The following is a 21,853-nucleotide window of genomic DNA, read 5'->3' as shown; positions in this document are numbered from 1 at the left end:
TTTTAAAATATAAACACCCTGACATCTGTCTGGATGAGTTTATTTTACAGCAGAGCATTATCTTCTCTCCTATTCCTTGATTTGGGACTGAGGAACTGAATTTTGCCTCTTTCTCTTTGTTCTTATTACAGCTAGAATCATCTAAAGGGACCATTCCACACATACTTTGAATTACTGAAATAATCGAGTACCTTAAACTAAAGTGATTAATAACAAAATATTTAAATAATAAAATTATTGATTATGCTGATATTGTTTTCTTTAATTTATTAGAAAATGTTTTATAGCAAAGGACAACAAATCAGAGAATATAAGTTTGAAATGTTATATAAAATGTTATATATTTATATGTTATTACATAACATATAAATTTACAGTATATTGAAGTATGTGTATTGTATGTATAGCATGTACACATTCCATTGCTCCTATTGCCCAATTCTCTACTGGAATGGTAAGACAAGGTTTATGATTATGATGATCTGTTTTTATTTTCAGATTGAAAATCTACAGGAGCAACTTAGGGACAAAGACAAACAACTAACTAATTTAAAGGACAGAGTGAAGTCATTGCAGACAGATTCTAGTAACACAGACACAGCACTAGCCACCTTAGAAGAAGCTCTATCTGAAAAGGTAATGTGTTCTTATACAACAGCACATTATGTGCTGCTCCTGCAGGTGAAGCATGTCCAGAAAATGTCTTTTTAAGTTAGTCTGGCACCTGAAACAATGCTTATGGGCACTGTCAGGAGAGCAGGTGGGCTCTGTTCTGGCATGAGGGACAAGGAGTGATTCCTGACTGATGGTGTGAAACAGAATTCTGAGATACCAGAGGATATCCTTTTAAATGGGGATAGAGCAATGTCCCAGGACACATTACAATTTTCCCTTTCTGGATGGAGGGAGTGCTTTTTCCCTGCATAAACTGAAAGGCATGGACACCTGGCTTTGATAGAAGGGAGAGAATGGGGTATTTTGATGGCTTTGTGATTTTGATTATCCTGTTATTTTGCCTGGTAAACAGAGCCAAACTAAAGAGCCAACAGCAATTGACAGTGCCAGCTGCTCCCATGGCTTACTCTGAGAACCACTGGTTTACTATGCTTAAGGTATAAGAGAAACTGTAATTTATATTAGAAACAAAACTGGATGAGAAACAACAAAAATCCTGTAGAATTATTTCCAACTTTCCTACCCCTCCACCTGCCCTTTAAAAAATACATGCTTTTAAACAGAAGCTGGCCCACCCATTTCAGCCAGGTTTTTTTCTTCCAGTTTACTTTGTATAGGAGGAGTGAATTTATGCAAAAAATACCCAACTAAAAAATACAAATAAATACTCACTTTTTTTGCATCTAACAGATCTTCATAGTGTCACTTCAGTGTGCACAGGTGAGCTCAACTAATTGAAACACGATGTGCCATTTTGCAGTGTGTACTACAGTGACGGCATTCATGGCTATAGAACAGTTTAAAATGCCACTGTGATGTTGGTATTAGCACCTAAATTGCTGATGTTAATTTTTTTATTTCTTTGTATGTTTAATCATCTTTGCTTGGTAGACAACAAGGGAAAAATGGCATTTCTAGTCATTTCTGTTGATTCATATGGATAATTTTGAAAATCAGAAATCTGGACACAGCATGTTATAAGTAAATGTCAGGAATTGCTTTTTAATCTGCTTTTCTTCTTGGATACCATCTGCTCTAAATTAGTCTAAGTTATTAATTTCTTGTTATGCCCATAGAATTTAAAGCACTTCTCTAACCATTGTTCTACTGATGTCAGTATAGAAAACAGAATTAAACTTGATAGAAATTCTCCTGGGCATTTAAGCATGAAGTGCACCATCAGAAGCCAAAGGAGCCACGTATCCCACATTTTGCCTGAGTTATATATGTTGAAAGAGAAAATGCAATTGAATCTTCAGTCTACTTACTACTAGAAATAGAAAAGTTGAAGAAGTACCAAGTTAAGATAAAGTGAAAATTAGTGAGTGATGGCAGTTAACTGTTTTCATGCCTTTTTATACCAGTGTCATTCTAAAATCTAATGAAATAAGTATAGAAGCTTTTATGATTTTTGAGGTGTTTTCAATATAATGTGAAACTAAGTATTCTGTTAATCTCCGATATAGAAACTAAAATTCCACTAAATTCAAGATGCAGTATTTTTTAATACAGCAGTGTGGATAGTTGGGCTATAGATTTTCTTTCCATGTGTGAAAACTTAAAATGTGATGAACACTTCAGATCCTGATGTTATGGAATTTTCAGATTTCTAAAATGAAGATTCAAATTCTATTTAATGATGCTAGCTTTACTGTTTTGGAGAAGTTAGATGATCTTTGAACTCTAGATGAAAATCCTCTGAAATCTATTTTTGTTTGTAACTTATGTCTACTTCATTTGGAACTTCATGGATATATATGAGCAGATACTTTTTAAAAGCAATGTGATTAGGGTTTTTTTTTTTCTTCTCCAAGTAGCACTGAGGAGAACTTGCATGGATTCTCTAAGGCTGAATTCAGTACAAATTAGTCACTTGCTTAAATAAAGTCAGTGATGAAGACAACAGTATTATTTTGCAAGACGATGCTTTTAAGTAATGTCATGAAGCTGAATTGTGTTGTGGTATTCGATGACTGTTTCTGTCACTTAAGCAGTGCTACCTTTCTAAGTCTGCAAGCTTCACCAAGGCTATGCTTTCAAGGGTAGGTTTCTCAGTCTTAAGAGTAGTCTCTGGGACATTTTTATACACTGAAGGAAACCATTAAGCTTCTTCTGGAAGTTCTAAATGAGTTGTGATGTCTAGATTCCTTATTTATTTTGGAGTTAATACCTTGGCAGTTTATTTTTACATTGGTGTCTCATCCTTAACTGTGTCCAATTTTTCAGTCCATCCTAGCTGCTTCTCAATTTTTATTATCAGCAGACTTTGTCAATTTATTAACTTTTTCCACTGCAAATACTGTTAGAAATACAGACTAGATTTTTGCCCCAAACAAGAACACGTGGTTTTGATTTCTTAGAAACAAAATAATTATTATAAATAATTTATCAATTTAAATTTGCAATGCTGTCAAACAAGAATGCTGCTTTCATTCAACAATACTGGATTTTTAAGGACATACAATGATTGTTAGTGTTTAGATACCCCTTATTTCTTTACAGGTTAAATCCTCTGTAAGCTAATCTCTTTCCACACTCTAGTAATGACATCAGATCTATTTTGCAGCTATATCTTGTCTAATGTTACGTATAGCTTTTGACTTCACCTTCATTGTTAAATTCCCTGGTTGTCAGAATTTTAGTTTGTAAACAAATAAATAAAAGTCCATGAGTACAATGGGAAGATCATTTAAAATTGAGCTGAAAATTATTTATATCAGTTTAATTAACCAGAGTTCAGTAATACTAAATTTAGTTCCTTTTTTTAGTTTTATGCAGATAAAAAAAAAATTAAAACAGGACCATGTAATGAAATTAAATCATGAAGCTCTTTTTAAAGTTTCAAAATGGAAATGTTTCATTGTTTTTGAAAATACTCAGATTGAGAATTAAGCTCTGAACTAGAAAATAGGACTTCTAACTCTTCATGAAAGGTAGATTTTTCTCAAGTATCTCTCTCCACTTAGTTTTTTACACAATTACAAATTAGGTAGCTTGGATGTAGTATAGATGTATGAAAATAATCAAAATTTCCTGTAGTGAACTGTAATCTTATATTTTTCAGACGCTGATATCACTTTTTTGGGAATCAGAAATGAACCAACACAACTTTAGGCATTTTTGAGCACATCTTAGAGCTCACCGGAAAGATGTACTCTTTCAATTCCTTCTACATAAGCTTAGAGTCTCTGCTAGGTGCTGAAAATTCTTGACAATGTAGATTGCATTGCAATAAACCAAAAATAAGTTCACTCCTCTTAAAAAAAATAAAAAAATAAAATCAACATTAGAATATGCAGAAATGCTATCAGCTCCCTTGATGTTTTAACAAGAAACTTTTCAAAGAATATCTCAGCTCTTGCACTGGTCCAGAGCAGCTCAAGAGGCCGCTTTCATGAAGCTGATATTCATAAAGTTGGTCCTACTGTAGCAGCATACAGAAGATAAGCAATTGAGTATGCCTGATAATAGAGCTATATGCTGTGGCAATTCAGTTCCTGCTTCTGTGATAAAGTGCAAATAGATTAGACCTGTGAGGTCCTAGATTAGTGCATAGGAAAACTTGCCAATGCAAATACGACTGAAACAAGAACACATTGTTGGGATTTCTCTAAGCTAGTTGTTAATCAAATAAAACATGGTATATTAGGGCCTTTTAACACATGCTTTTGACATTTGGCTTTATGCAGCTGACAAGCAAATTAGTCGTCTTTTGTGATTGAATGAAGAAAAATGTATACTATTTCATTAATAAAGTGAAATTAAGTGCATGTTCAATTTGTTTTAGAAGAAAAAATAGTGTTGTGTAGCTTAGAATTTACTCTATGAAACAGTGGTATTGTGCTCAGTACATCTGCTGTAGCTTCCATGGAAATAAAAAGGAGGCATTATTTTCAGAGCGATCTGTGTGTGTGAACACATTTCTCTATGAAATCCTGCCAGGTGTTGGTACAGCCTTGGAAACACTTAATTACACTGAGCCAAGCATTTTTCAGTTCTGGTTACTTCTTTTTTTTTTTTGTTTCCTCCTAAGGAGAATGAAGTATGTCGTCATTGTATTTTTCTTTCTAAGTAAAATTAATAGGGCTATGAGTTTCAAATGTAGCAGTCTTTGCTGTTTTATGCGAAGATTTTCATGGTAATGCTAATTCTCTAAGCAGGTATGTTCAGCTAGCTAAGACTTGGGAATGGAGTTCCTCTTGTCAGGGGAATACTGGATACAAAAAGAAAGCAGCAGCATGATTTCAGCTTTCTGAAAAGGTTTTCCTCAGGAATTCAGCAGCACATAATAACTGTTCCAATATTCATATTACAAGATTAGTCAATACGGTGCTGATTGTCTTCTGATATATTGAAGAGATTCCAAATACATTTGCAATCTTAGGCATAAATATTTAGTAAAGATCTTAATATGATTATTTAAAAACTCCTAATAATATACAACATTATAAAACACTGTGTGATGTGCTTTTGATTCCAAATATTGGTAAAACAAAGAATAACAACTGATAGCCAATGTTACATAACTGAAAGGAAAAAAATTAATTTGGAGCATAAATGTCTGAATTGAATTGGTTCTACAAGGAGAACCAATATAGCACATATTTTGCACCTAAGTCTCGTTTCATGTCCAAAAACAGATTAGTCATTTAGCAAGCATCTATGTTCTGTTTATACTCCATGTCTGCTTTCAATATTTGATCTTAACAACTTATGCTACAAAATAACATATAGGACATAATAATTTGTTTACTATTTAGACATAACACAAAAGGAAGTTTGTTTCTGATCATTTAAAGTAAGAATATAGAACTATTAAAAAAATGAAATTGAACTAGAAAGCTGAACATGCTTAATTGCAAATACAGTGAAGTCTACAGTTTTTAAATAAGTGACAAATATTAGAAATTCCAAATAGATTAACATCCCTTTGAGAAGCTGAATGTTTTGCCGAATGTATTGGTAGAATGTGATTTTGATGAATATAGTCAAGACTTAACAAATCCCATACTAACGCTTTTAATTTTTTGCATTTACCTTTTAAAATTAATTGTCCAGTTAAATTAACTGTCCAGTTACCCACTGGTGATTTCAGCAGTCCTTATAGCCAATACAAGTCAGCAAAATATTGATAAATATGGCCAAGTTTAAACATGCAGGCTCACTATAAATTAGATAGAGAATGGATACCATAAGGATACCATAAGGGTAGGATATTTTTTCTGTGTTTTAGACAACTTATAGTTAGTAAATGATTGATTTCTGATTACATTTGGAGACATTAAAACTCATCTTGCAGCCTGTATAGAGGCTACTAGCAATCAAAGCAAACTCAAGCTGAGCAAACCAGGCATGGCCTTTCTGTTTTGAACTTGTATACAAAGACTTCAATCACTTACAAATACAGGAAATGCATTACTGAGTTGAATAACTTTCTATATTTGTCACAACATTAGGCATGCTCAGGGCAGCATATCAATTTAATGAAGTTTCTGTACTATGATACCCTCAAAAAGTATTTTAAATCTTGATCTGGAGTTATTGACAGAAGGTCTTCCACTGACTTTAATATCATTAACTTTAATATTCCTCTGTTTCTGAAGGTTGGTTTTTCTAATTGCTACTGAATGTAAAGAAATTTTATTATACTTTTTCTTAAAATGATACCCAACTTTTGCATTTTTCTATTCTTTCCCTTGTTAGGAAAGAATAATAGAACGCTTGAAGGAGCAAAGGGAGCGAGATGACAGAGAAAGACTTGAAGAAATTGAATCTTATAAGAAAGAAAACAAAGACTTAAAGGAGAAAGTTAATGCTTTACAAGCTGAACTGACAGAAAAAGAGGTCAGTCTTCACAATAAAATCTATATTCTTCTATGTCATGGTGATGAAAAGAAGTGCACTAGGATTACTCTTGAATCATTTAAAGTAGTGAAATTCTGCCACTTCAATGGTCAGCTTCTGAACTGGTGTTTTCTTAGGCATTCTTCATAGTCCTCGCTTCTGTGCATAAAATATTGCTTCACTTTTTGCATAGATGTGTATTGTCTTCTCTACATTTCCTGCTCCATAAGCTTCCAGAAGGCTCAGAGATTCTATTGTTGCTTGTTTTCACTTGTCAATCAGATCAATAGACTTCAAAGTAATTGTACCTCCGGAATATAATGTCAATTAGCCTGTATTATGAATGTTTCTGTGTTTCACTATATGCCAGCTCCTGTGGTTCCGTCAGTTGTATTCTTAAAATACCGTCTTTGGCTATAAATGCTTATCTTTGTGTCAACTCTTTGGGGAAGTGGGGGGAAGAGCATCAAAGTGATTACTGAGATGGCAATAAGTTAGTGTCCCGGTGACTAGGAATTAACTTTTTGCTCTTGGTCATTTTTCAGTCTAGTTTAATCGATCTCAAAGAACATGCATCTTCATTGGCATCAGCAGGGCTGAAAAGAGACTCCAAACTTAAGTCTTTAGAAATAGCCATAGAACAAAAGAAAGAAGAGTGTAGTAAGTTGGAAGCACAGTTGAAAAAGGTAAGTTCCATCTTAAAAACAAACAAAATCCAGCTATAATCAGGAAAAAAACAACCCCCCCCAAAAGCTACAAAACCTCTCATTTTGAATATATTAACTAACTTACTCTTCTAGAGTCATTCTAAGTCTACCAATACTGTTTGCTGATGCTTGCATAAAATACTTCTAACTTTTAAGAGACTTTTACCAAAGCCACTAGAAACCTCCAAAATTATATTGAATACTTCTGTGAGGGAATTCTGAGAATCTGTGGCAAATCAATGAAGTGGGAACAGGATGTTGGAGGGAAAGTAGAAGGGCAGAGAGAAATTATCAGACCAGCAATTTGTATGTGAATTAATTTATACCTTGATTAGAAGTAAATGGAAATGCTTATAGCATAAGAAATAATTAAAGCAGCACTTTCTAATGAAAAAAGTCTGCTTCTAAGATGGAAATTAGGTTTTATTTCTGCATTCTTTGGCTTTGTTGATGAATGTGTGTTTGTGATAATTGAGCAAAATAATACAAAGCTTACTTCAGCTATCAGTTCATTATTTCTATACAGGTAGTAAAAGCAAGCAGCTAAAGGAAAACATACAAATGCTGTATTTTATAATGTAGTTTCATTTAAATTTATGCGTTAATTTATGCATTACAATATTTTTTGCTTAAATGATTTGCAAGTTTGTTTATGCTGTTTCTTCCATACATTGTTTCTTTGTTTTTTTTTTTTTTTCCTGTGTCATTTGGTAATGTCTGCTCTCAGTGTTCGAATGCCAATGTCACGATGTGTTTGATGGGTTTAGGCAGTATGTTTGCCTTCTGCAATTCATAAGTGTGGAGCAAACATTAATTTTTGATGTTTCATTTTCTAGAAAGGTATTTGTTTATTCTATGAATGCTACCACTATTTGGATAATATTCTGAATTTTTCTTTTTAATGCAGGTTTAGTAGTACTGCTCTTTAAGCAGGATTTTGGTACAAGATTATTGAAGGGTATTTATGTTATCTGTGAAGAAGTTCTTGCGAAGTGTAAAAAGGATACTAGAATGTAAAACTGAGAATTCTTTTAATATGTTTTTGAATATCTGCAGTTAGGTGCCTGTATTATAATAGTTGTGGAGATGAACAGAGAGAATCTTTTCAAATAACGTATACAAAAGCTTTGAGTTAAACACAACTACTTCATAAGTTGCATAGTTTACAAGTGCTATTGATACCTGAATTAGAAAATGGAAATAAGCTGTTTTCATGCGAGTCCTATTTTTTAATTTTCTTTTGTTAGAAAATGTATGCATTTACATTGTACTTCACTATAAAATATACTTCGTTATAATCTAAAATATCTTATTTGTCTGCAATTAGAAAAACAATCACTAGTAAAACAAATGAACAAACAAACAAAAAAACCCTAAGGCACAGATAACTTCAAAAATAAAAATACTCTGGAAGAACCTGAGATCCTAATTCAATCTTTTATGGCTGTACATATAAACACATCATGTGGTCATGGAAAAATAAGCACTTATAAAAGTCAGAGAGAGTCTAGGGCATCTGTCATATAGAAAAGGGAGTATGTTCCTTGTGTATGAATACAAAGGATTATTAAACGAAAGTTGAAAACATAATAGCTTTATTATATCATAAATAGAGCATAAAGCCCCGATGGAAATTCACCCAACATTTGTAGGAGACCAGGTATTTCCACAATAAAATGTAGTAACAACCTTCTTTGTGGGCATGTTTAGTTGAATAGAAACAGTGACTGTTAATACTAGTAGACTCCAAACAGTAATTTTCAACTCACATTTTCACTAATAAAATATTTTATGTTCAAACCTGTAAATATCTTGTGTTAAAAGTAATTGGTCCCTAGAAATCTACCTTCACCATGTTTTCACTTTTTAGAAAACTAACCAAAACAGAAAACTGGGTTATTCTTGCCTGTGTCTGACTTAGGATAGGAAGGAGCATCAGCATATTTCAGAGTAAATTGACTTACGTGCCTCATAATTGTGCTTATTTGTGAAAATAGGAAGCTACAAGCATAGCTTGTATGTTCTTTTAGGGTGACACAAGATTGTTGCTTACTTTGAGAAACTTGACTGCAACTTAAGATTCTTCTCTTTAGTATGATATAAATAAGGCACTTTTCATTATGATATTTAACAAGGATCATAGTTAAATTTTGATTTATATGTTTTACCAAGTTCTGTTAATAAGTATGAATATAATGTGCTTAACTGCTAGAATTTACAGTTTTCCACAAGTGCTAATGGTAGTAAGAGCTATGCCTGAAAGAAAATGTGTACAAGGGACAAGTATAATCAAAATCTAATTTTGTTTCTCTTTTTTCTTCTTTTTTTCCTTATCCTATTTTTTTTTTGTGAGAGAAAAAGATTCATTTTTTGATAAGGAATTTGTTTTTTAATTGAATCTGATCAAATACAAATAGTTTTTATTTTTTACTTAGCTGTTTTTGCTTTTCGTTTTAAACAGTGGACATGTTTGAAGTAATAAATAAGGTGTTTATAATGGGTAATTATTCAAATGAGCATGCAATATTTTGGTGCACAAAATAATGTTTAAAGCATTAGGAGTGTGTATTAAACAATTTGAGACAAAGATGAAGGACTGAAATTCAGGAAGTTTAAGAAAGTCATAAAATAAGAAAAAGAAGAATGTTCAATGCTTTCTGTGCCAAAATTCTATAGATGACTACTTGACTTACATTGTGTTGCTATTAGTGAAAGAACAACAGGAATTAACTTAATAGGTAGCTAAGTATTTTCTATGCGTGTGTCCATATATATATATATATATATATATATATATCTAATGTGTGTATATATATATATTTACATATAATCTTATTATCCACTTCAGAATATCCTCCTTTTGTTTGTCATTATCTTAAATTTAGTTGCTTACTGACATATTTGCAGTTGCCAAAGGACTTTTTGCCAAGCTGTACTGTTGAAAAGTCATTCTGCATAGAAAATTCAGTACTGTGTTAAACAAAAGAGAAGTAATAAATATAATGATAAAATTTAATCAATCACTTATTATTACCATCTTTGAAGCTTTGGTGATAAATTGCAGCCTCAGCCAAAAGCACTTCTCATGATTCATTGCTTGAGAGCAGCACTTAATGTATCATCAAAAGTGGACACCTTTCTTTATTTCATGGGTTATTTAACTTGAGAAAGGGAAAGTAACACAAACCTTAAATTTCTTACTCCAGCTATTCTTTTTTAGGAGCCAAAGTCAACATTTACGGTTCCCCAGTGCCTCTCACTTTCACCAAGGAATGTTTAGAATCTTAAATTTCTACTTTTCTATTACAAGGTCTTCTGTGCGAATGCACTGGTTTTGTTGAGCTAATGCTGTTTTCCTGGATCTTTCCTTCTTTTCCTGTCTGTGCTTCACTCCCTTCCAACTTTGCAATGTAGCAAGCTGAACAGTTGTTCAATCAGATGTACAATCCTGTAAGTTCTTTTTAAGATGTCCTCTGTAACATACAAAGCATGAGGATCCATTACCTTACTGTGTTGTGCTCTTCCTCTGTGAAGCCTTGCAGAATACTTCCAATGGTCACTATGCTGTATCTGTTATATCCAAATAAATGAGCTTTGTGGACTTCAAGGCCATGAAATATATTAAAAAATGCATATAATATTTCTTAAAAAACCCAAACATCCTAGCCTTTAGGTCCTCAACTTCTACATTAGAGAAGCATGCAGATAACTTTGTTTTATTTGGTTTTCTTTGCTTTTCACTTCTTCCTTCTGGAGTACTTTATTGGATCCTTCAAATTTAAATAACTTCTAATTTATTTAGTTCGCCTTAACTGACTGAGTTGATTAGGCAAACAATAATATCTAGGAAGTAACTCGTAGTATTTTTTAAAATCTGAATGGCTAAAATAGTTCATGTCATGCAAGACTGCATGTTTACTCATGCAAGGCTCTGTACGTTCAGCATATGCAATTAAGAATATAGAAATGTATTTAACCCAAGAAATTGCTGAAATATATGGTGATGAACACAAGCAGCAGTGCTTGTCAAGCCGAATAATATTACTTTGGCTTGCTTAGCATTATTATTGCTAAAGCCTGCTTTAGTTGCTCAGGATCTGTCCTTGTGACTTCATTGTGTTCCCTTTTCTGTTTAATGAAGAGCAGTAACCAAATATTTTCTCTGTAGAGAGCACTTTCTATTTTTTGGTTGAGACTATTAATGTCAGCATCACAGGACAGAAATAATGATGCAACTGGATTGTAATAGCAATTTACAAGAAAAGTTTAAATAGTAATCCTTTTTGGAATTATCATATATTTGGGATAGTACATATGAGAAACTTTTTTTTTAGCTTATTAAATGATATGATAATCTGCATTAGAAAAGATATTGCCTTCACTGAAGTTAGTGGGAATATTGCTGTTAATTTTGGTGGACTGGGATTCCAGCTTTGGAGTCTACTATAGCTAAATTTTGTAGCTTATAACCATGCAGTTGATATGCCATGACTTATGTATAGGAGAAGAGAGTCCCACAAAATATGTCATTGTTATTCTTGCAGTTATCATCTAACTGTGTGTTGAATCCAGTCATAAATCGACTGTAAGTAGTGTCACACCTTATATTATCTCCTCTACCACCCAGCACACAGTTGGTCAGATCTTTTCCCTTTGGAGGACAGAACCCTTCTTTTATGTATCGTGGATAACCTCTGTCATATTTATGTTCCTGTTCAAATCACTTGCACTCTTGTGCATGTCTTTTCAGACTGAAGTCCAGTTTGTGTTGGTTATTCTCTTGATTTGCATATTTATTCCAGTTGTTATTTCAGTATTTGTTACTCTGCTGTATGGAACTTTTGTTACTTCCTAGTCTATTTGTGTGATTCCAAAGTCAAACAGTTTTAATTTTTTTTTTCTTCCTGGTTCTCCTTTTCCTTTAGCACTAGTGAACAATTTTAGTATATCCTTGAAGCTGCTTTCCCTCCTTTTCTTATCTCCTGAATTCTTACGTATATGTAACAGCCTACTTTTAACAATGTAAGTAATAATGATCCCTTTGTCCCTTAAATCATCCAGCATCTCCAAATGAAGTTGACTTCACTGAAGTCAATGGAAGCATCATTTTCTTTGAAATCTACAAGTCCAAGATTTCATCTTTTTTTTGTGATGGCATTTATGCCAATTCCTGAAATTACCTTTTATTACTGCAATTCATTATACTTCTTACTTTAATAGAATGCTTCCTTGCTGTTTTTGTTTTAATGCTCTGTTGCTTAAATGCGTCAAAGAAATATCAGTCAGTCAATCTCTATTAGTCCGATATAATATAGCTTTTTAAATTGTGAAGATGCAGAAAAGGTGCAAATCCTGCTTACTCTATAGTGTATTCACCTGTGTGAACAGGCTGATGAAAAAAATTGGGCATATGGTCTTTCATGGTTTTTTTGAAAGGTGATCATTTAAAATAGCCAATAAATTCTTGTGAAAAGTTGATTATAATAAGATACATAATTGCTTTTGTCCTGTAATGAAACTAAGATGACATACTTTGTCTAGGGACCTAAGGAACTTTCCTCTCAATAGTAAAGACTTGTTTTTCCATATGCTTCATGAGAGCAATATCATATCAAAATTTTAAGTACTTGTAGAATCTGCTTCAAATTGCTTCAACGAGCACTGAAGTTGAATGTAAAAATACTTGAATTTTAAGCAGACTAAAAAAATGTTGAAAACAATGACAGTAATTAATTTTAGTTCATTACTGAAAGTAATAAAATTTGAAGGATCTGACAAATTTCTCGCATGTAAATAGTTTCATTTTTTTTAATTTAATAACCCAGTTGATTTCTGTGTATGCCTGTGTCTGACTATTTAAAATGAAATGCAGTATCTATCCATCCATTTCTGTTATGCAGAATAATGCATGCATGGTTGCACCATAAAATTATAACAAGCTAAGTAATTCATGTTACATGTTTGTGACAAACTGTTATGGTGTTTCTGTAGGAAATTTGTTGTTTATGTACAGAACTGTTTCTTTACTTTTAAAGTATTTGATTACTGTAACAATTAGTGAAATTATTAGTGATTACTTTTATCAATTTGATAAAAATAATATACAACACAGTCACAATGCTGACAGAAAGAACACCTTAAACTTAGTGTGCTAATTTGAAACTCAGGATTGCACTTCCTATGCCTACTCTGCACACAGGAGCATTATCACACAGATAAAGAGATCAACTACTCTGCTGCTGAAAGGTACCCACAATACCAATTACTCTTCCTCATAAAAATAAAAGGTATTCCCCCAAGAAAACAGTGTAAGGAGAAAACTGGGGACAGAAATGGAAAAAGGATAGAGAGGAGAACAGCTAGAAGTGGAGTTTTTCTGATGTATGTGATAACCATGCATGATTAGGAGTGATCCAAGCCCGTCTCCCGCATTTAGTCTGCAAAATAGGCAAAGGAATCTGCCCTGCTTGGATGCGAGCAGTGTCTTGCAAGTAAACTATGTTTGGGATCTTTGTAAGTAACTCTATTCCTTTATTCTGGGAATGTCAGATTAGTTGCATTTTGTTCTCTGCTCTTTGTCAGCATCACAAGGGTTTCCTTCAAGGGAAAGTTCCTTTTCAACAATGTTTGATGTTCTTGCTGTCCAACAAGTATGGAATGCTTTAAGCACAGTGAAAGCAGAAGAATTGAAAATATTTCTGCAACTTAATATTTATTTCCCTAGCACATTATTATGCAAGACTTAACAGGAGAATATAATTGATATCTTTATCAGGTTTCATTTTAGCTATGAGGTATGCAGTTGACAATTTATTCAGTACATTTTGGAGCTGCTGTGTGACAGGAATATTGTGTCACAGTTGAACATTTGACACTTTTGCATTGGTGACATTATCATGTTTTTGCCTAATTATATACTTTCATCATCCAAAGTCCAGTGGGGCAATGAAAAGTTATTTTTTTAAAAAAAGTATTCTATTTATTTTCTATTCTATATTGCTTCTTTCTTGGAATGAAGCTTGGCTGGAGGCACATGGGGAAAAGGGTTGGGCTGCTAACTGTTCCTGTATACTAAAGTGAAAAAAGGAAATGCTAGAGGCAGAAAGGTGGATGTTCTGCATGTTTATGAAATGATGGATCCAAGGCCATCAAATAAAAGAGTGATACACTGAAAGAAAGAGTCAGCATAAAAAAAGCCAAAGTTCATTATTAAGTGGGAAGATATACGAGAGTAGAAAAGAAGCTGTTGCTCTCACCCTAACAGTATAATTAAAATACTCTATGGATATTACCTTGAAATGATCTCTGTATTAAGAAACTCCTGAATCTTCACACAATTCAGGGCTGGAGCATGTATTGTTATCCCAAACAGAACATTTGAAGAGCAAGGCCAGTAAGTTTTGTAGGAGTCTCATGTCTTTCTGTTGACATACTTTGTTAACTAAATATTTATTCTGAATAAGAATCTTACAGCGAGGTTAAAATGTAAAATCTTTCTCTTATTATCCTCATGCTTAAATGATATGTTACATGCAAAACTCCTAAGTTTCTTCCCACTATTTTCATTTTTTGGTTGTTATACTAAAGCCAGACCTGTTCTTTATTTATACAGAAAATTCTAGCCATTGCAAAGAATGTGAATCTTCTAATAGCTGTAGTTTATATTAATTCTTTCTAAAACATGCATGTTTAATTTTGATTTGCATTTCTTCCCTTGCTTGCTTGCATAGTCTATTGTCTGAAATTAAGAAGATAATTACATCCACATCTTCGATGAGTAATAAGATAGTTGGAGGTCCTTCAGTTCTAAATGTCCTGAGTTTCTGTAAAATTCTCTTATTAAAAAAATGTTATCTGAATTTTCTATGTTTAGTGTGCACTGCATTAAACGACTTGTTTTTTCCTTGCCTGCTCTTTCAAGATGCCAATTAGGAATAATGGGAAGCAAGGGGTAGGCTAAGCATTGCAGTGCATTGTTGTTTTTCCATCTGTCTGTGATTATTCCAGTCAAGAGTTTAAAGCACTTGATGCCTGATCATGCTCCCATTGAAGTTTAATTGGGTTTTTGCCATTAGATTTGATGGGAGTAAGATCAGACTCTGCAGTGTTGTATTCATTTCGTTTGTTCTTGTCTGTGAAACTGCCACCCATCCATGCATGTGTTTGCCAGGTTTGTGCCATTTTCACCAATAAGCTTGTTCTTCTGATGTTTCAGGTTAAGTATTAATGATGGGGAAAGAAAAAAAGGATTATTGGATAAAATGTCAGATAAATGAAACCTTTTAGTTTATCAATTTGTCTTTTATAGACAGCTCCACTTAGAATAAATTTCTTCCTTTTAGATTATTAGTATTGAACTGAATTTGAAACATCTGGTGACACAGACTACAATATGTACATTTCTGTACATACACATGGACAAGGTGTATGTACGGAGAAAGAGATCATATTTGAAAGAATTTAAGTGATTTAAATAATTTACAATTTTTTTTAAAGTAAAAAGCCCGACCCTCAAAGTATGGTCATGCTGATATGTAAGACACGCAAACATTCTGTTTAATAACTAATCTCCCTTTTCAGGATGAAGCTTTGTTAAGATAGAATTTTTATAAAAGTAATTTTAGACTTCAGGGAGCCTTGAATTCCTTTTTATAAGGCTTATGTAGAAAAATGTTATCTGACAGAAATACCCGTAATCCTTTTTAATGAAAATCTGAACTCCAAGACTGAAAATGAGAACTCTTACAGTGATTTAAATTATTGTCATCCTTTTTTTTTCCTTTCTTTTTAAAAATATTGATTCTGAAGGCTCATGAGGCTGAAGAGGAGGCACGGATGAATCCAGAATTTGCAGACAGAATGAAACAGCTTGACAAGGAGGCATCATACTATAGAGAAGAATGTGGCAAAGCTCAGGCTGAGGTTGACAGACTTCTAGAAATTCTCAAGGAAGTAGAGAATGAGAAGAATGACAAAGATAAGAAAATTGCTGAGTTAGAAAGGTAATTCTTTTATTATTTGTCTACCATTGAGTGGCATTTTTATTTACTTGGTCTCTACTACTGATGAGAGAAGTTGATGGTAGAATGTACAGGTTTTTTTTTAATAACATAATTTTGTGATATCTTGTAAAACTGTATCAGAAATGAAAAAGATTTTGATGCCTGAGAATCACATCTGTCTGCTGACTTTGGAATAATTTAAAGTTGTCACTATTTTGTAGTCTCCGTAAAAGGAACATGTATAGGAAATTTACAGTGACAGTCATCCTGGAAAACCATGTTAGGGGAACAGCCTTTTCTTTCTAATAATGGGTAAATCAAAGCTGTCCACACAAATGTTTCTTCAGTGTGAAAAGAATTACTAGTTCTCAGAGGTACTGAAAAGCATTGGTAAGTATTTCTGCTTCTGGCTGTTCGTATTTCTCAGTGGCTCTCCGGTCATTTTTTCTCCTCAAATGAATATTTTCTCTTGTTGACCAGGTGGTTGTTTTCTTATTTCTGGGACAGTTACGTGGTCGTTTCTTAGTGGTGACAGGAGAGTTCAGAGCTCAATTTGTCTTGTGCATTTGGAATTAAATAACTGTTGGAAGATTCTCACATAGAATCATTGGCAAGTTATTCGACTGACAAGAAATTTGTCTCTGATTTCTTATTCCCTTTCTGTACTCTTAGACACTGGTAGGTAAACTAAAAAAGAATTTGCATGTTTTCAAACGTTTACTTATTAAGTAGTGTCTAGTCTAGTGATCAGATAGGAAGAACAGGGCTTCTTGATGCCAAATAGGAGATTTAAGGAATCTCATGATTATTGCTGTTGTTCCAGTCAGGACATAGCACAGCTCTGTCCTGTTAGAGAGAATTGTCAGGATACATGGAAAGATCTGTTAGAAATATTGTTTACCTCGGGGGAAAGATAACAGCCAGAATGGAAAGGAAGCTGCATAGAATATCTCTTACTGATGATGACTTATCAGCCTTCACAGTTCTGTTGCCAGAACTCATCTTTCTCTACAGAATTTGGCAAAGATTTGTTGTAATAATAATAAAAAGAATGGAATACAACTATTAATCAATTTGTCATGAGAATCAAGACCTCAAATTTAAAGTGAAGAGTTGTGCTTGAAATGCAGCTGATTGTTTACACGGCGATGGCTTTAGTTAGCACTTACCTCTCTCACCATATCAGGAGGGGTTTAGAATGCTCCAATATTTGCATGAATTTTAATTTGTAGATAGTGGAGAAAGCTATTAAAGAGGAATTGTCACTTGTACACAATGAACGAGTTATGCCTAAATTCTCCAATATCCTAAAACACCATATTAGAAAAATATAACACAGTTAATGAACCTATGTGGGCATGAAATTTCTGCTTATTTCATCCACTGCTGCATGTACTGTAGGGGCAATTGCAGACCTAGACTTCTAACATAGCGAGACCAAGTGGGAGCAAGCTGGTGGAGATGGATAGTGTATTCTTTACAGGAGCACTAACTGATACTCACACTGGGCTCTAAAACATTCTGAATTATTGTGTGACACTAGATGCAATAGTAGGCATGCTAAACTTTATTCCAAGAGAATAATCTTAAGAGATTTATTAAGTAGCAATCACATATTTGCTGAATGGTTGAATATTAAAGTGGCAGTTGAGATTAAATAATAATCTCAATATTATTATCAATATATCTATCAATAATCAATATATTATTAAATAATAATAATGAAGCAATGAAATTTATGATCTTTTTTTTTTAGTAAATATTCTTATTATTTTTAAGAGATGAAGAATCCATGGCAGCTTTTATCTGAATTAAATTTATAATTATCCACTGATGAAAAAGAAATATGGGAACTACTATTACTATGGCTTTGTTAGCATACCACCTCTTACTGACTGAGAAACCTGCAATGGGTTCTGTAACTTCCTTTCTCTTCTCTCTCTTCTTCTCTTTCTTTGATAGCACTTTTAACAGTGGCATTTTAGGATGCAAGTTTCGAGTTTTGTATTATAGATCAGGGTCAGTGATCAATGAACTACTTTTTTACAGAGAAATTCGGTGCCACTGAGTAAGCACATACTTTCTCAAGAGGTTATGCTGCATCTGGAATATGATGAAGTTAAGTTTTGCTATGAACCTTTAAGTGCTTCTCTAATGCTTACAATAAGATATCTGTGATATGACCAGCCAAAGAAGGAAGCATATTGTTATATTTTACACTTACCCCACTCTAAGATTTCCTTGCGAGTTCTATTAACTAGAAATCACTTTCTCATTTGATTTAAATTATAGAACAGTTTCCAAGATTAATTCTAAATTCTTAGAGAATATATTATTGTAAAACAGAAAAATGATGAACATAGAAATTTATTGTTGATTGCAACAACAGAAGTTAAATCTTTATTGTTACTTTCCAGTGTGTGTATAAGCACAAAGTGGTTGACTGGTACAGCAAGCCTAGCAAACTGCCACCAGTATAGAGGTGTAATAGGGAAATATTTTTAGATAGTGGGCATAACTACTTGTAGTAATCAGGTTCACTTGAGTTTCTCTGCAGTTTAAATTCTGTTCCCTCCCTCTTCCTCAGTTTTGATAAACACTGGCCAAAGATCTAACTCATATATAGCTGTGCCACCTGTTGGCAACCCTAGAAAGGAAACTTTGATGCTAAATTCCCATTCTAGGGGGCTAGGTAGAGTGCAAAATACTATAACATTTTATGAATTGTGCTACTGTTTTTTCTGCTTGTACGGACTGCATGCTTGGCTCATTATTGAAGGGAAAAGGCGGAGCCAGAGCTCAGTTTACTCCCTTTATGGGAATAAAGTATTGTGAAAATGACTGCCAGGTGAACAGAAGCATATTTTAAAAATGTTCACTTCTCCTTGTCATGCTGTTTTTTAATCTGAATAACTCTGTGTTGCTAGTTTTTTTTCTTTTCTCATTCTCTGTTTTCATTCTCAAAAACATCATATCTTCAACATTTCTCCTAATTTCATATGCAAGACTTGTCTGGTGTTCTGTAGGAAAATTAATTTTCCTCTGTAACATATTTGTTGATTGATAGCTTGCTGGAATCCATATTCACTACTATGCCACCATCTTTAGATTTCAACATAATTGCAACATAAATTCTTGATATTTATAAAAATAAACTCCCAAGAGAACTGTAATCTAGAGCACTTCAAATGATATCTTCACAATATTTGATGGATCCACTCATAAATTCATTAGCATTATGGAGTACTGTTATATAAATTCAGTTCATCTGAAAAATAGAAACATGTTTCTGGTAATGTTATCGTTTACAAATAGGAATGAAAACAAGATCATGAATTACTTTTAAACAGAAAAGTTGAACGTATATGAGTGTCAAATACTCAAAAGCAGAAATATCTCCTTCAATATGTGGGGAATTAAATTTATAATGCTATTTCTCCAGTGAACATTATTAATAATATTGAAGACTTTATCCTTATGCTAATTCTCTTGATTTTAACATGACTTTTGTCCTCAAGCTATCACGCTTCTGAGTTGCATCACTTAAGATTCATGATTCATGCTGTTCTTCATACATACAAGCTTCCCCAACTACTACGTATATACAAACATTTTGTGTTTTCATAACTTACCATTACTACATAGGAGAACCTTGCTCCATCAATAGCCTCTCCCTTGATATCTTCTTTCATGATTTATTTGTTTATAATGAGACTGGATTAAAATAAAATGCAGTTTATCATGGATTAATATACTTTCAGTAGATTTAGCATGATGTCTTTCTTTGGTTTCATTTATTAAGGAAATGTGGTATATTTTTTTGCATGATGTAAATAAAACCGAGCAAGATAGTAATTAACTTAAATGTTAATGCAGAGAGTCTAGCCAAAACGAGATGACTGCAGTTGAGAAGGAACAGTCAGGATGGAAAGTGTGTATCATTTAATGCTTTATTAACAGTGGTAGAATGAAAGGTATTATTGTTTATGACATGTACTGGGGAGTTTAAATAAGGAAATGAATTTAAGTGATATATAATAGTATAATATGCATGGCTGAAGTTGTGACCAGTAAAATTGCTCACTGTAAAATAAGGATAATTCTTGATGCAGTTTAGGAAGAGAAAGATTGAATAAATTTGCTTCTGGCAGTGTTGTTGTGAGCCACCTAGATAATGAAGCAGATATCTAAACAGTGAGGTGTAAATCCTGGGATATCAGAGTAAATGTTTGCAATGATGATGGGAAAGTATTAATGTCATTGAGCACTTGCAGGATCCCATGTGGAAGACTGCTGAATACCTCCCATGAATCACATTCCAGAAGGTTGAATTCAAACTGGAAACAGGTGCAGTTGAGGGCTCATGGGATAGTTAGGCAAATTGATTGCTCACATCACAGGGGGAGTCTAAACTCAAACATTGTTTCTCTAGCAAAGCAAAGGTTCAGTAAGGATGTGTGTGCTCTCTACAAATAACTACAAATGGGTAAAAGCTGCAGTGATAGAGTAATGATTTAAGTAAAAGGAGAGTAAAATTCATTGAAAATAAAGTATCCATTAATAAGTTTAGAATTGAAAAAGAAGGAAGGGAAAAAACATCTAATTCTCAGAGGAAAGAAGGCTCTGAAACAGCTTTCTAAATAAATCAAAGGGAATGAGAAACCTAACTGGTTTTCAGGTGCAACTTGATACATGTATGAATCAGATTATAATATATGGCCTGCAACTGCACACATGATTTCAGTCCTCTGAACCAGAATATTTATGATAGTCTTGTGCTCTTACAAGAGTAGCATGCTGTTAGCAACCTGTGTGCGTGACATGTCTGTGTTAACTTTACCTTATTTAACATTCCACAGATATCTATGCAAAGTAGATATGTATGCAAATGTGCTACTTACATTAAATGTAATTTCTTAGGGGATGAGAACAATAACTGAGTGCTCCCAGAATGCAGTAAATCCAGGTATCTCCTCTGGGCCTGCATTGTGCCTTTGGATTAAGTACAAAGGATTGGGAGAAAACAAAATAATGTTGTATGGGCACATGGATGAAAAACAACTGCAGAGGCTGCCTTTGCTTATGGAACCCGATGCTGTAAACAATATTCCAGGCTGTTCTCTGGACTCTATTTTTAAAAAAGCATCATATGGGATGGTAAATTCTGTGTAGAAAAGTAATGCGTGAGGAAGGAAATAATTGGACTAATAACTGCTTTCTCAAACAGGATCATATTTAAACATCCCTTGCTTACAATTGCTTTGACTGCCCTTACCAGAAAGGCCAGACTACCTATCAAACTGCAACACTCAGTGCAGGATGCAGTGGTCTTTTAGTTTTAGTCATCCTTGGAAGCAATAACAGAGCTTGGGCAGCCATCATCTCAGATCACTTTTTAGGTACTGCACTTTGTGAGCTCAATAAGATCTTTGAACAAGCTGCCAGATTGTTTCACTGTTATGCCTTTTATGAGTTTATGTGATGAATGTAGGTCATCAAACTCCTCTTGGCTCAAAAAAGGCTTCATGATATATGATGAAACATTTGTCAGCAAACATTACCAATGAACTGCTAATTTGTTTGCTACATGATGATGTGTGTATACATTAGGGTGGTTATAAATAC

General features: G+C 33.4%; 1 protein-coding gene across 2 annotated transcripts in view; it reads left to right on the top strand.

The window, feature by feature from the left end:
* The window catches only part of ERC2 (ELKS/RAB6-interacting/CAST family member 2), a 429,234-nt gene that overhangs the window by 156,839 nt on the left and 250,542 nt on the right, over positions 1 to 21,853 (top strand). The window contains exons 8-13 of one of the 2 annotated variants that reach the window (XM_090148181.1): positions 499 to 636; positions 6,379 to 6,519; positions 7,065 to 7,205; positions 10,641 to 10,676; positions 15,148 to 15,177; positions 16,035 to 16,228. In XM_090148181.1, the coding sequence (XP_090004307.1) occupies positions 499 to 636; positions 6,379 to 6,519; positions 7,065 to 7,205; positions 10,641 to 10,676; positions 15,148 to 15,177; positions 16,035 to 16,228 (680 nt within the window). The remainder of the gene's footprint in view (positions 1 to 498; positions 637 to 6,378; positions 6,520 to 7,064; positions 7,206 to 10,640; positions 10,677 to 15,147; positions 15,178 to 16,034; positions 16,229 to 21,853) is intronic. The other variant, XM_031609751.2, reaches the window with a different exon arrangement.

The sequence above is a fragment of the Phasianus colchicus genome, chromosome 11 (assembly GCF_987193195.1).
Source record: "Phasianus colchicus chromosome 11, bPhaCol1.hap1.1, whole genome shotgun sequence".
Lineage (NCBI taxonomy): Eukaryota > Metazoa > Chordata > Aves > Galliformes > Phasianidae > Phasianus > Phasianus colchicus.
Note: the sequence above shows the minus strand (reverse complement) of the source record. Positions and strands in the feature narration are given on the sequence as shown.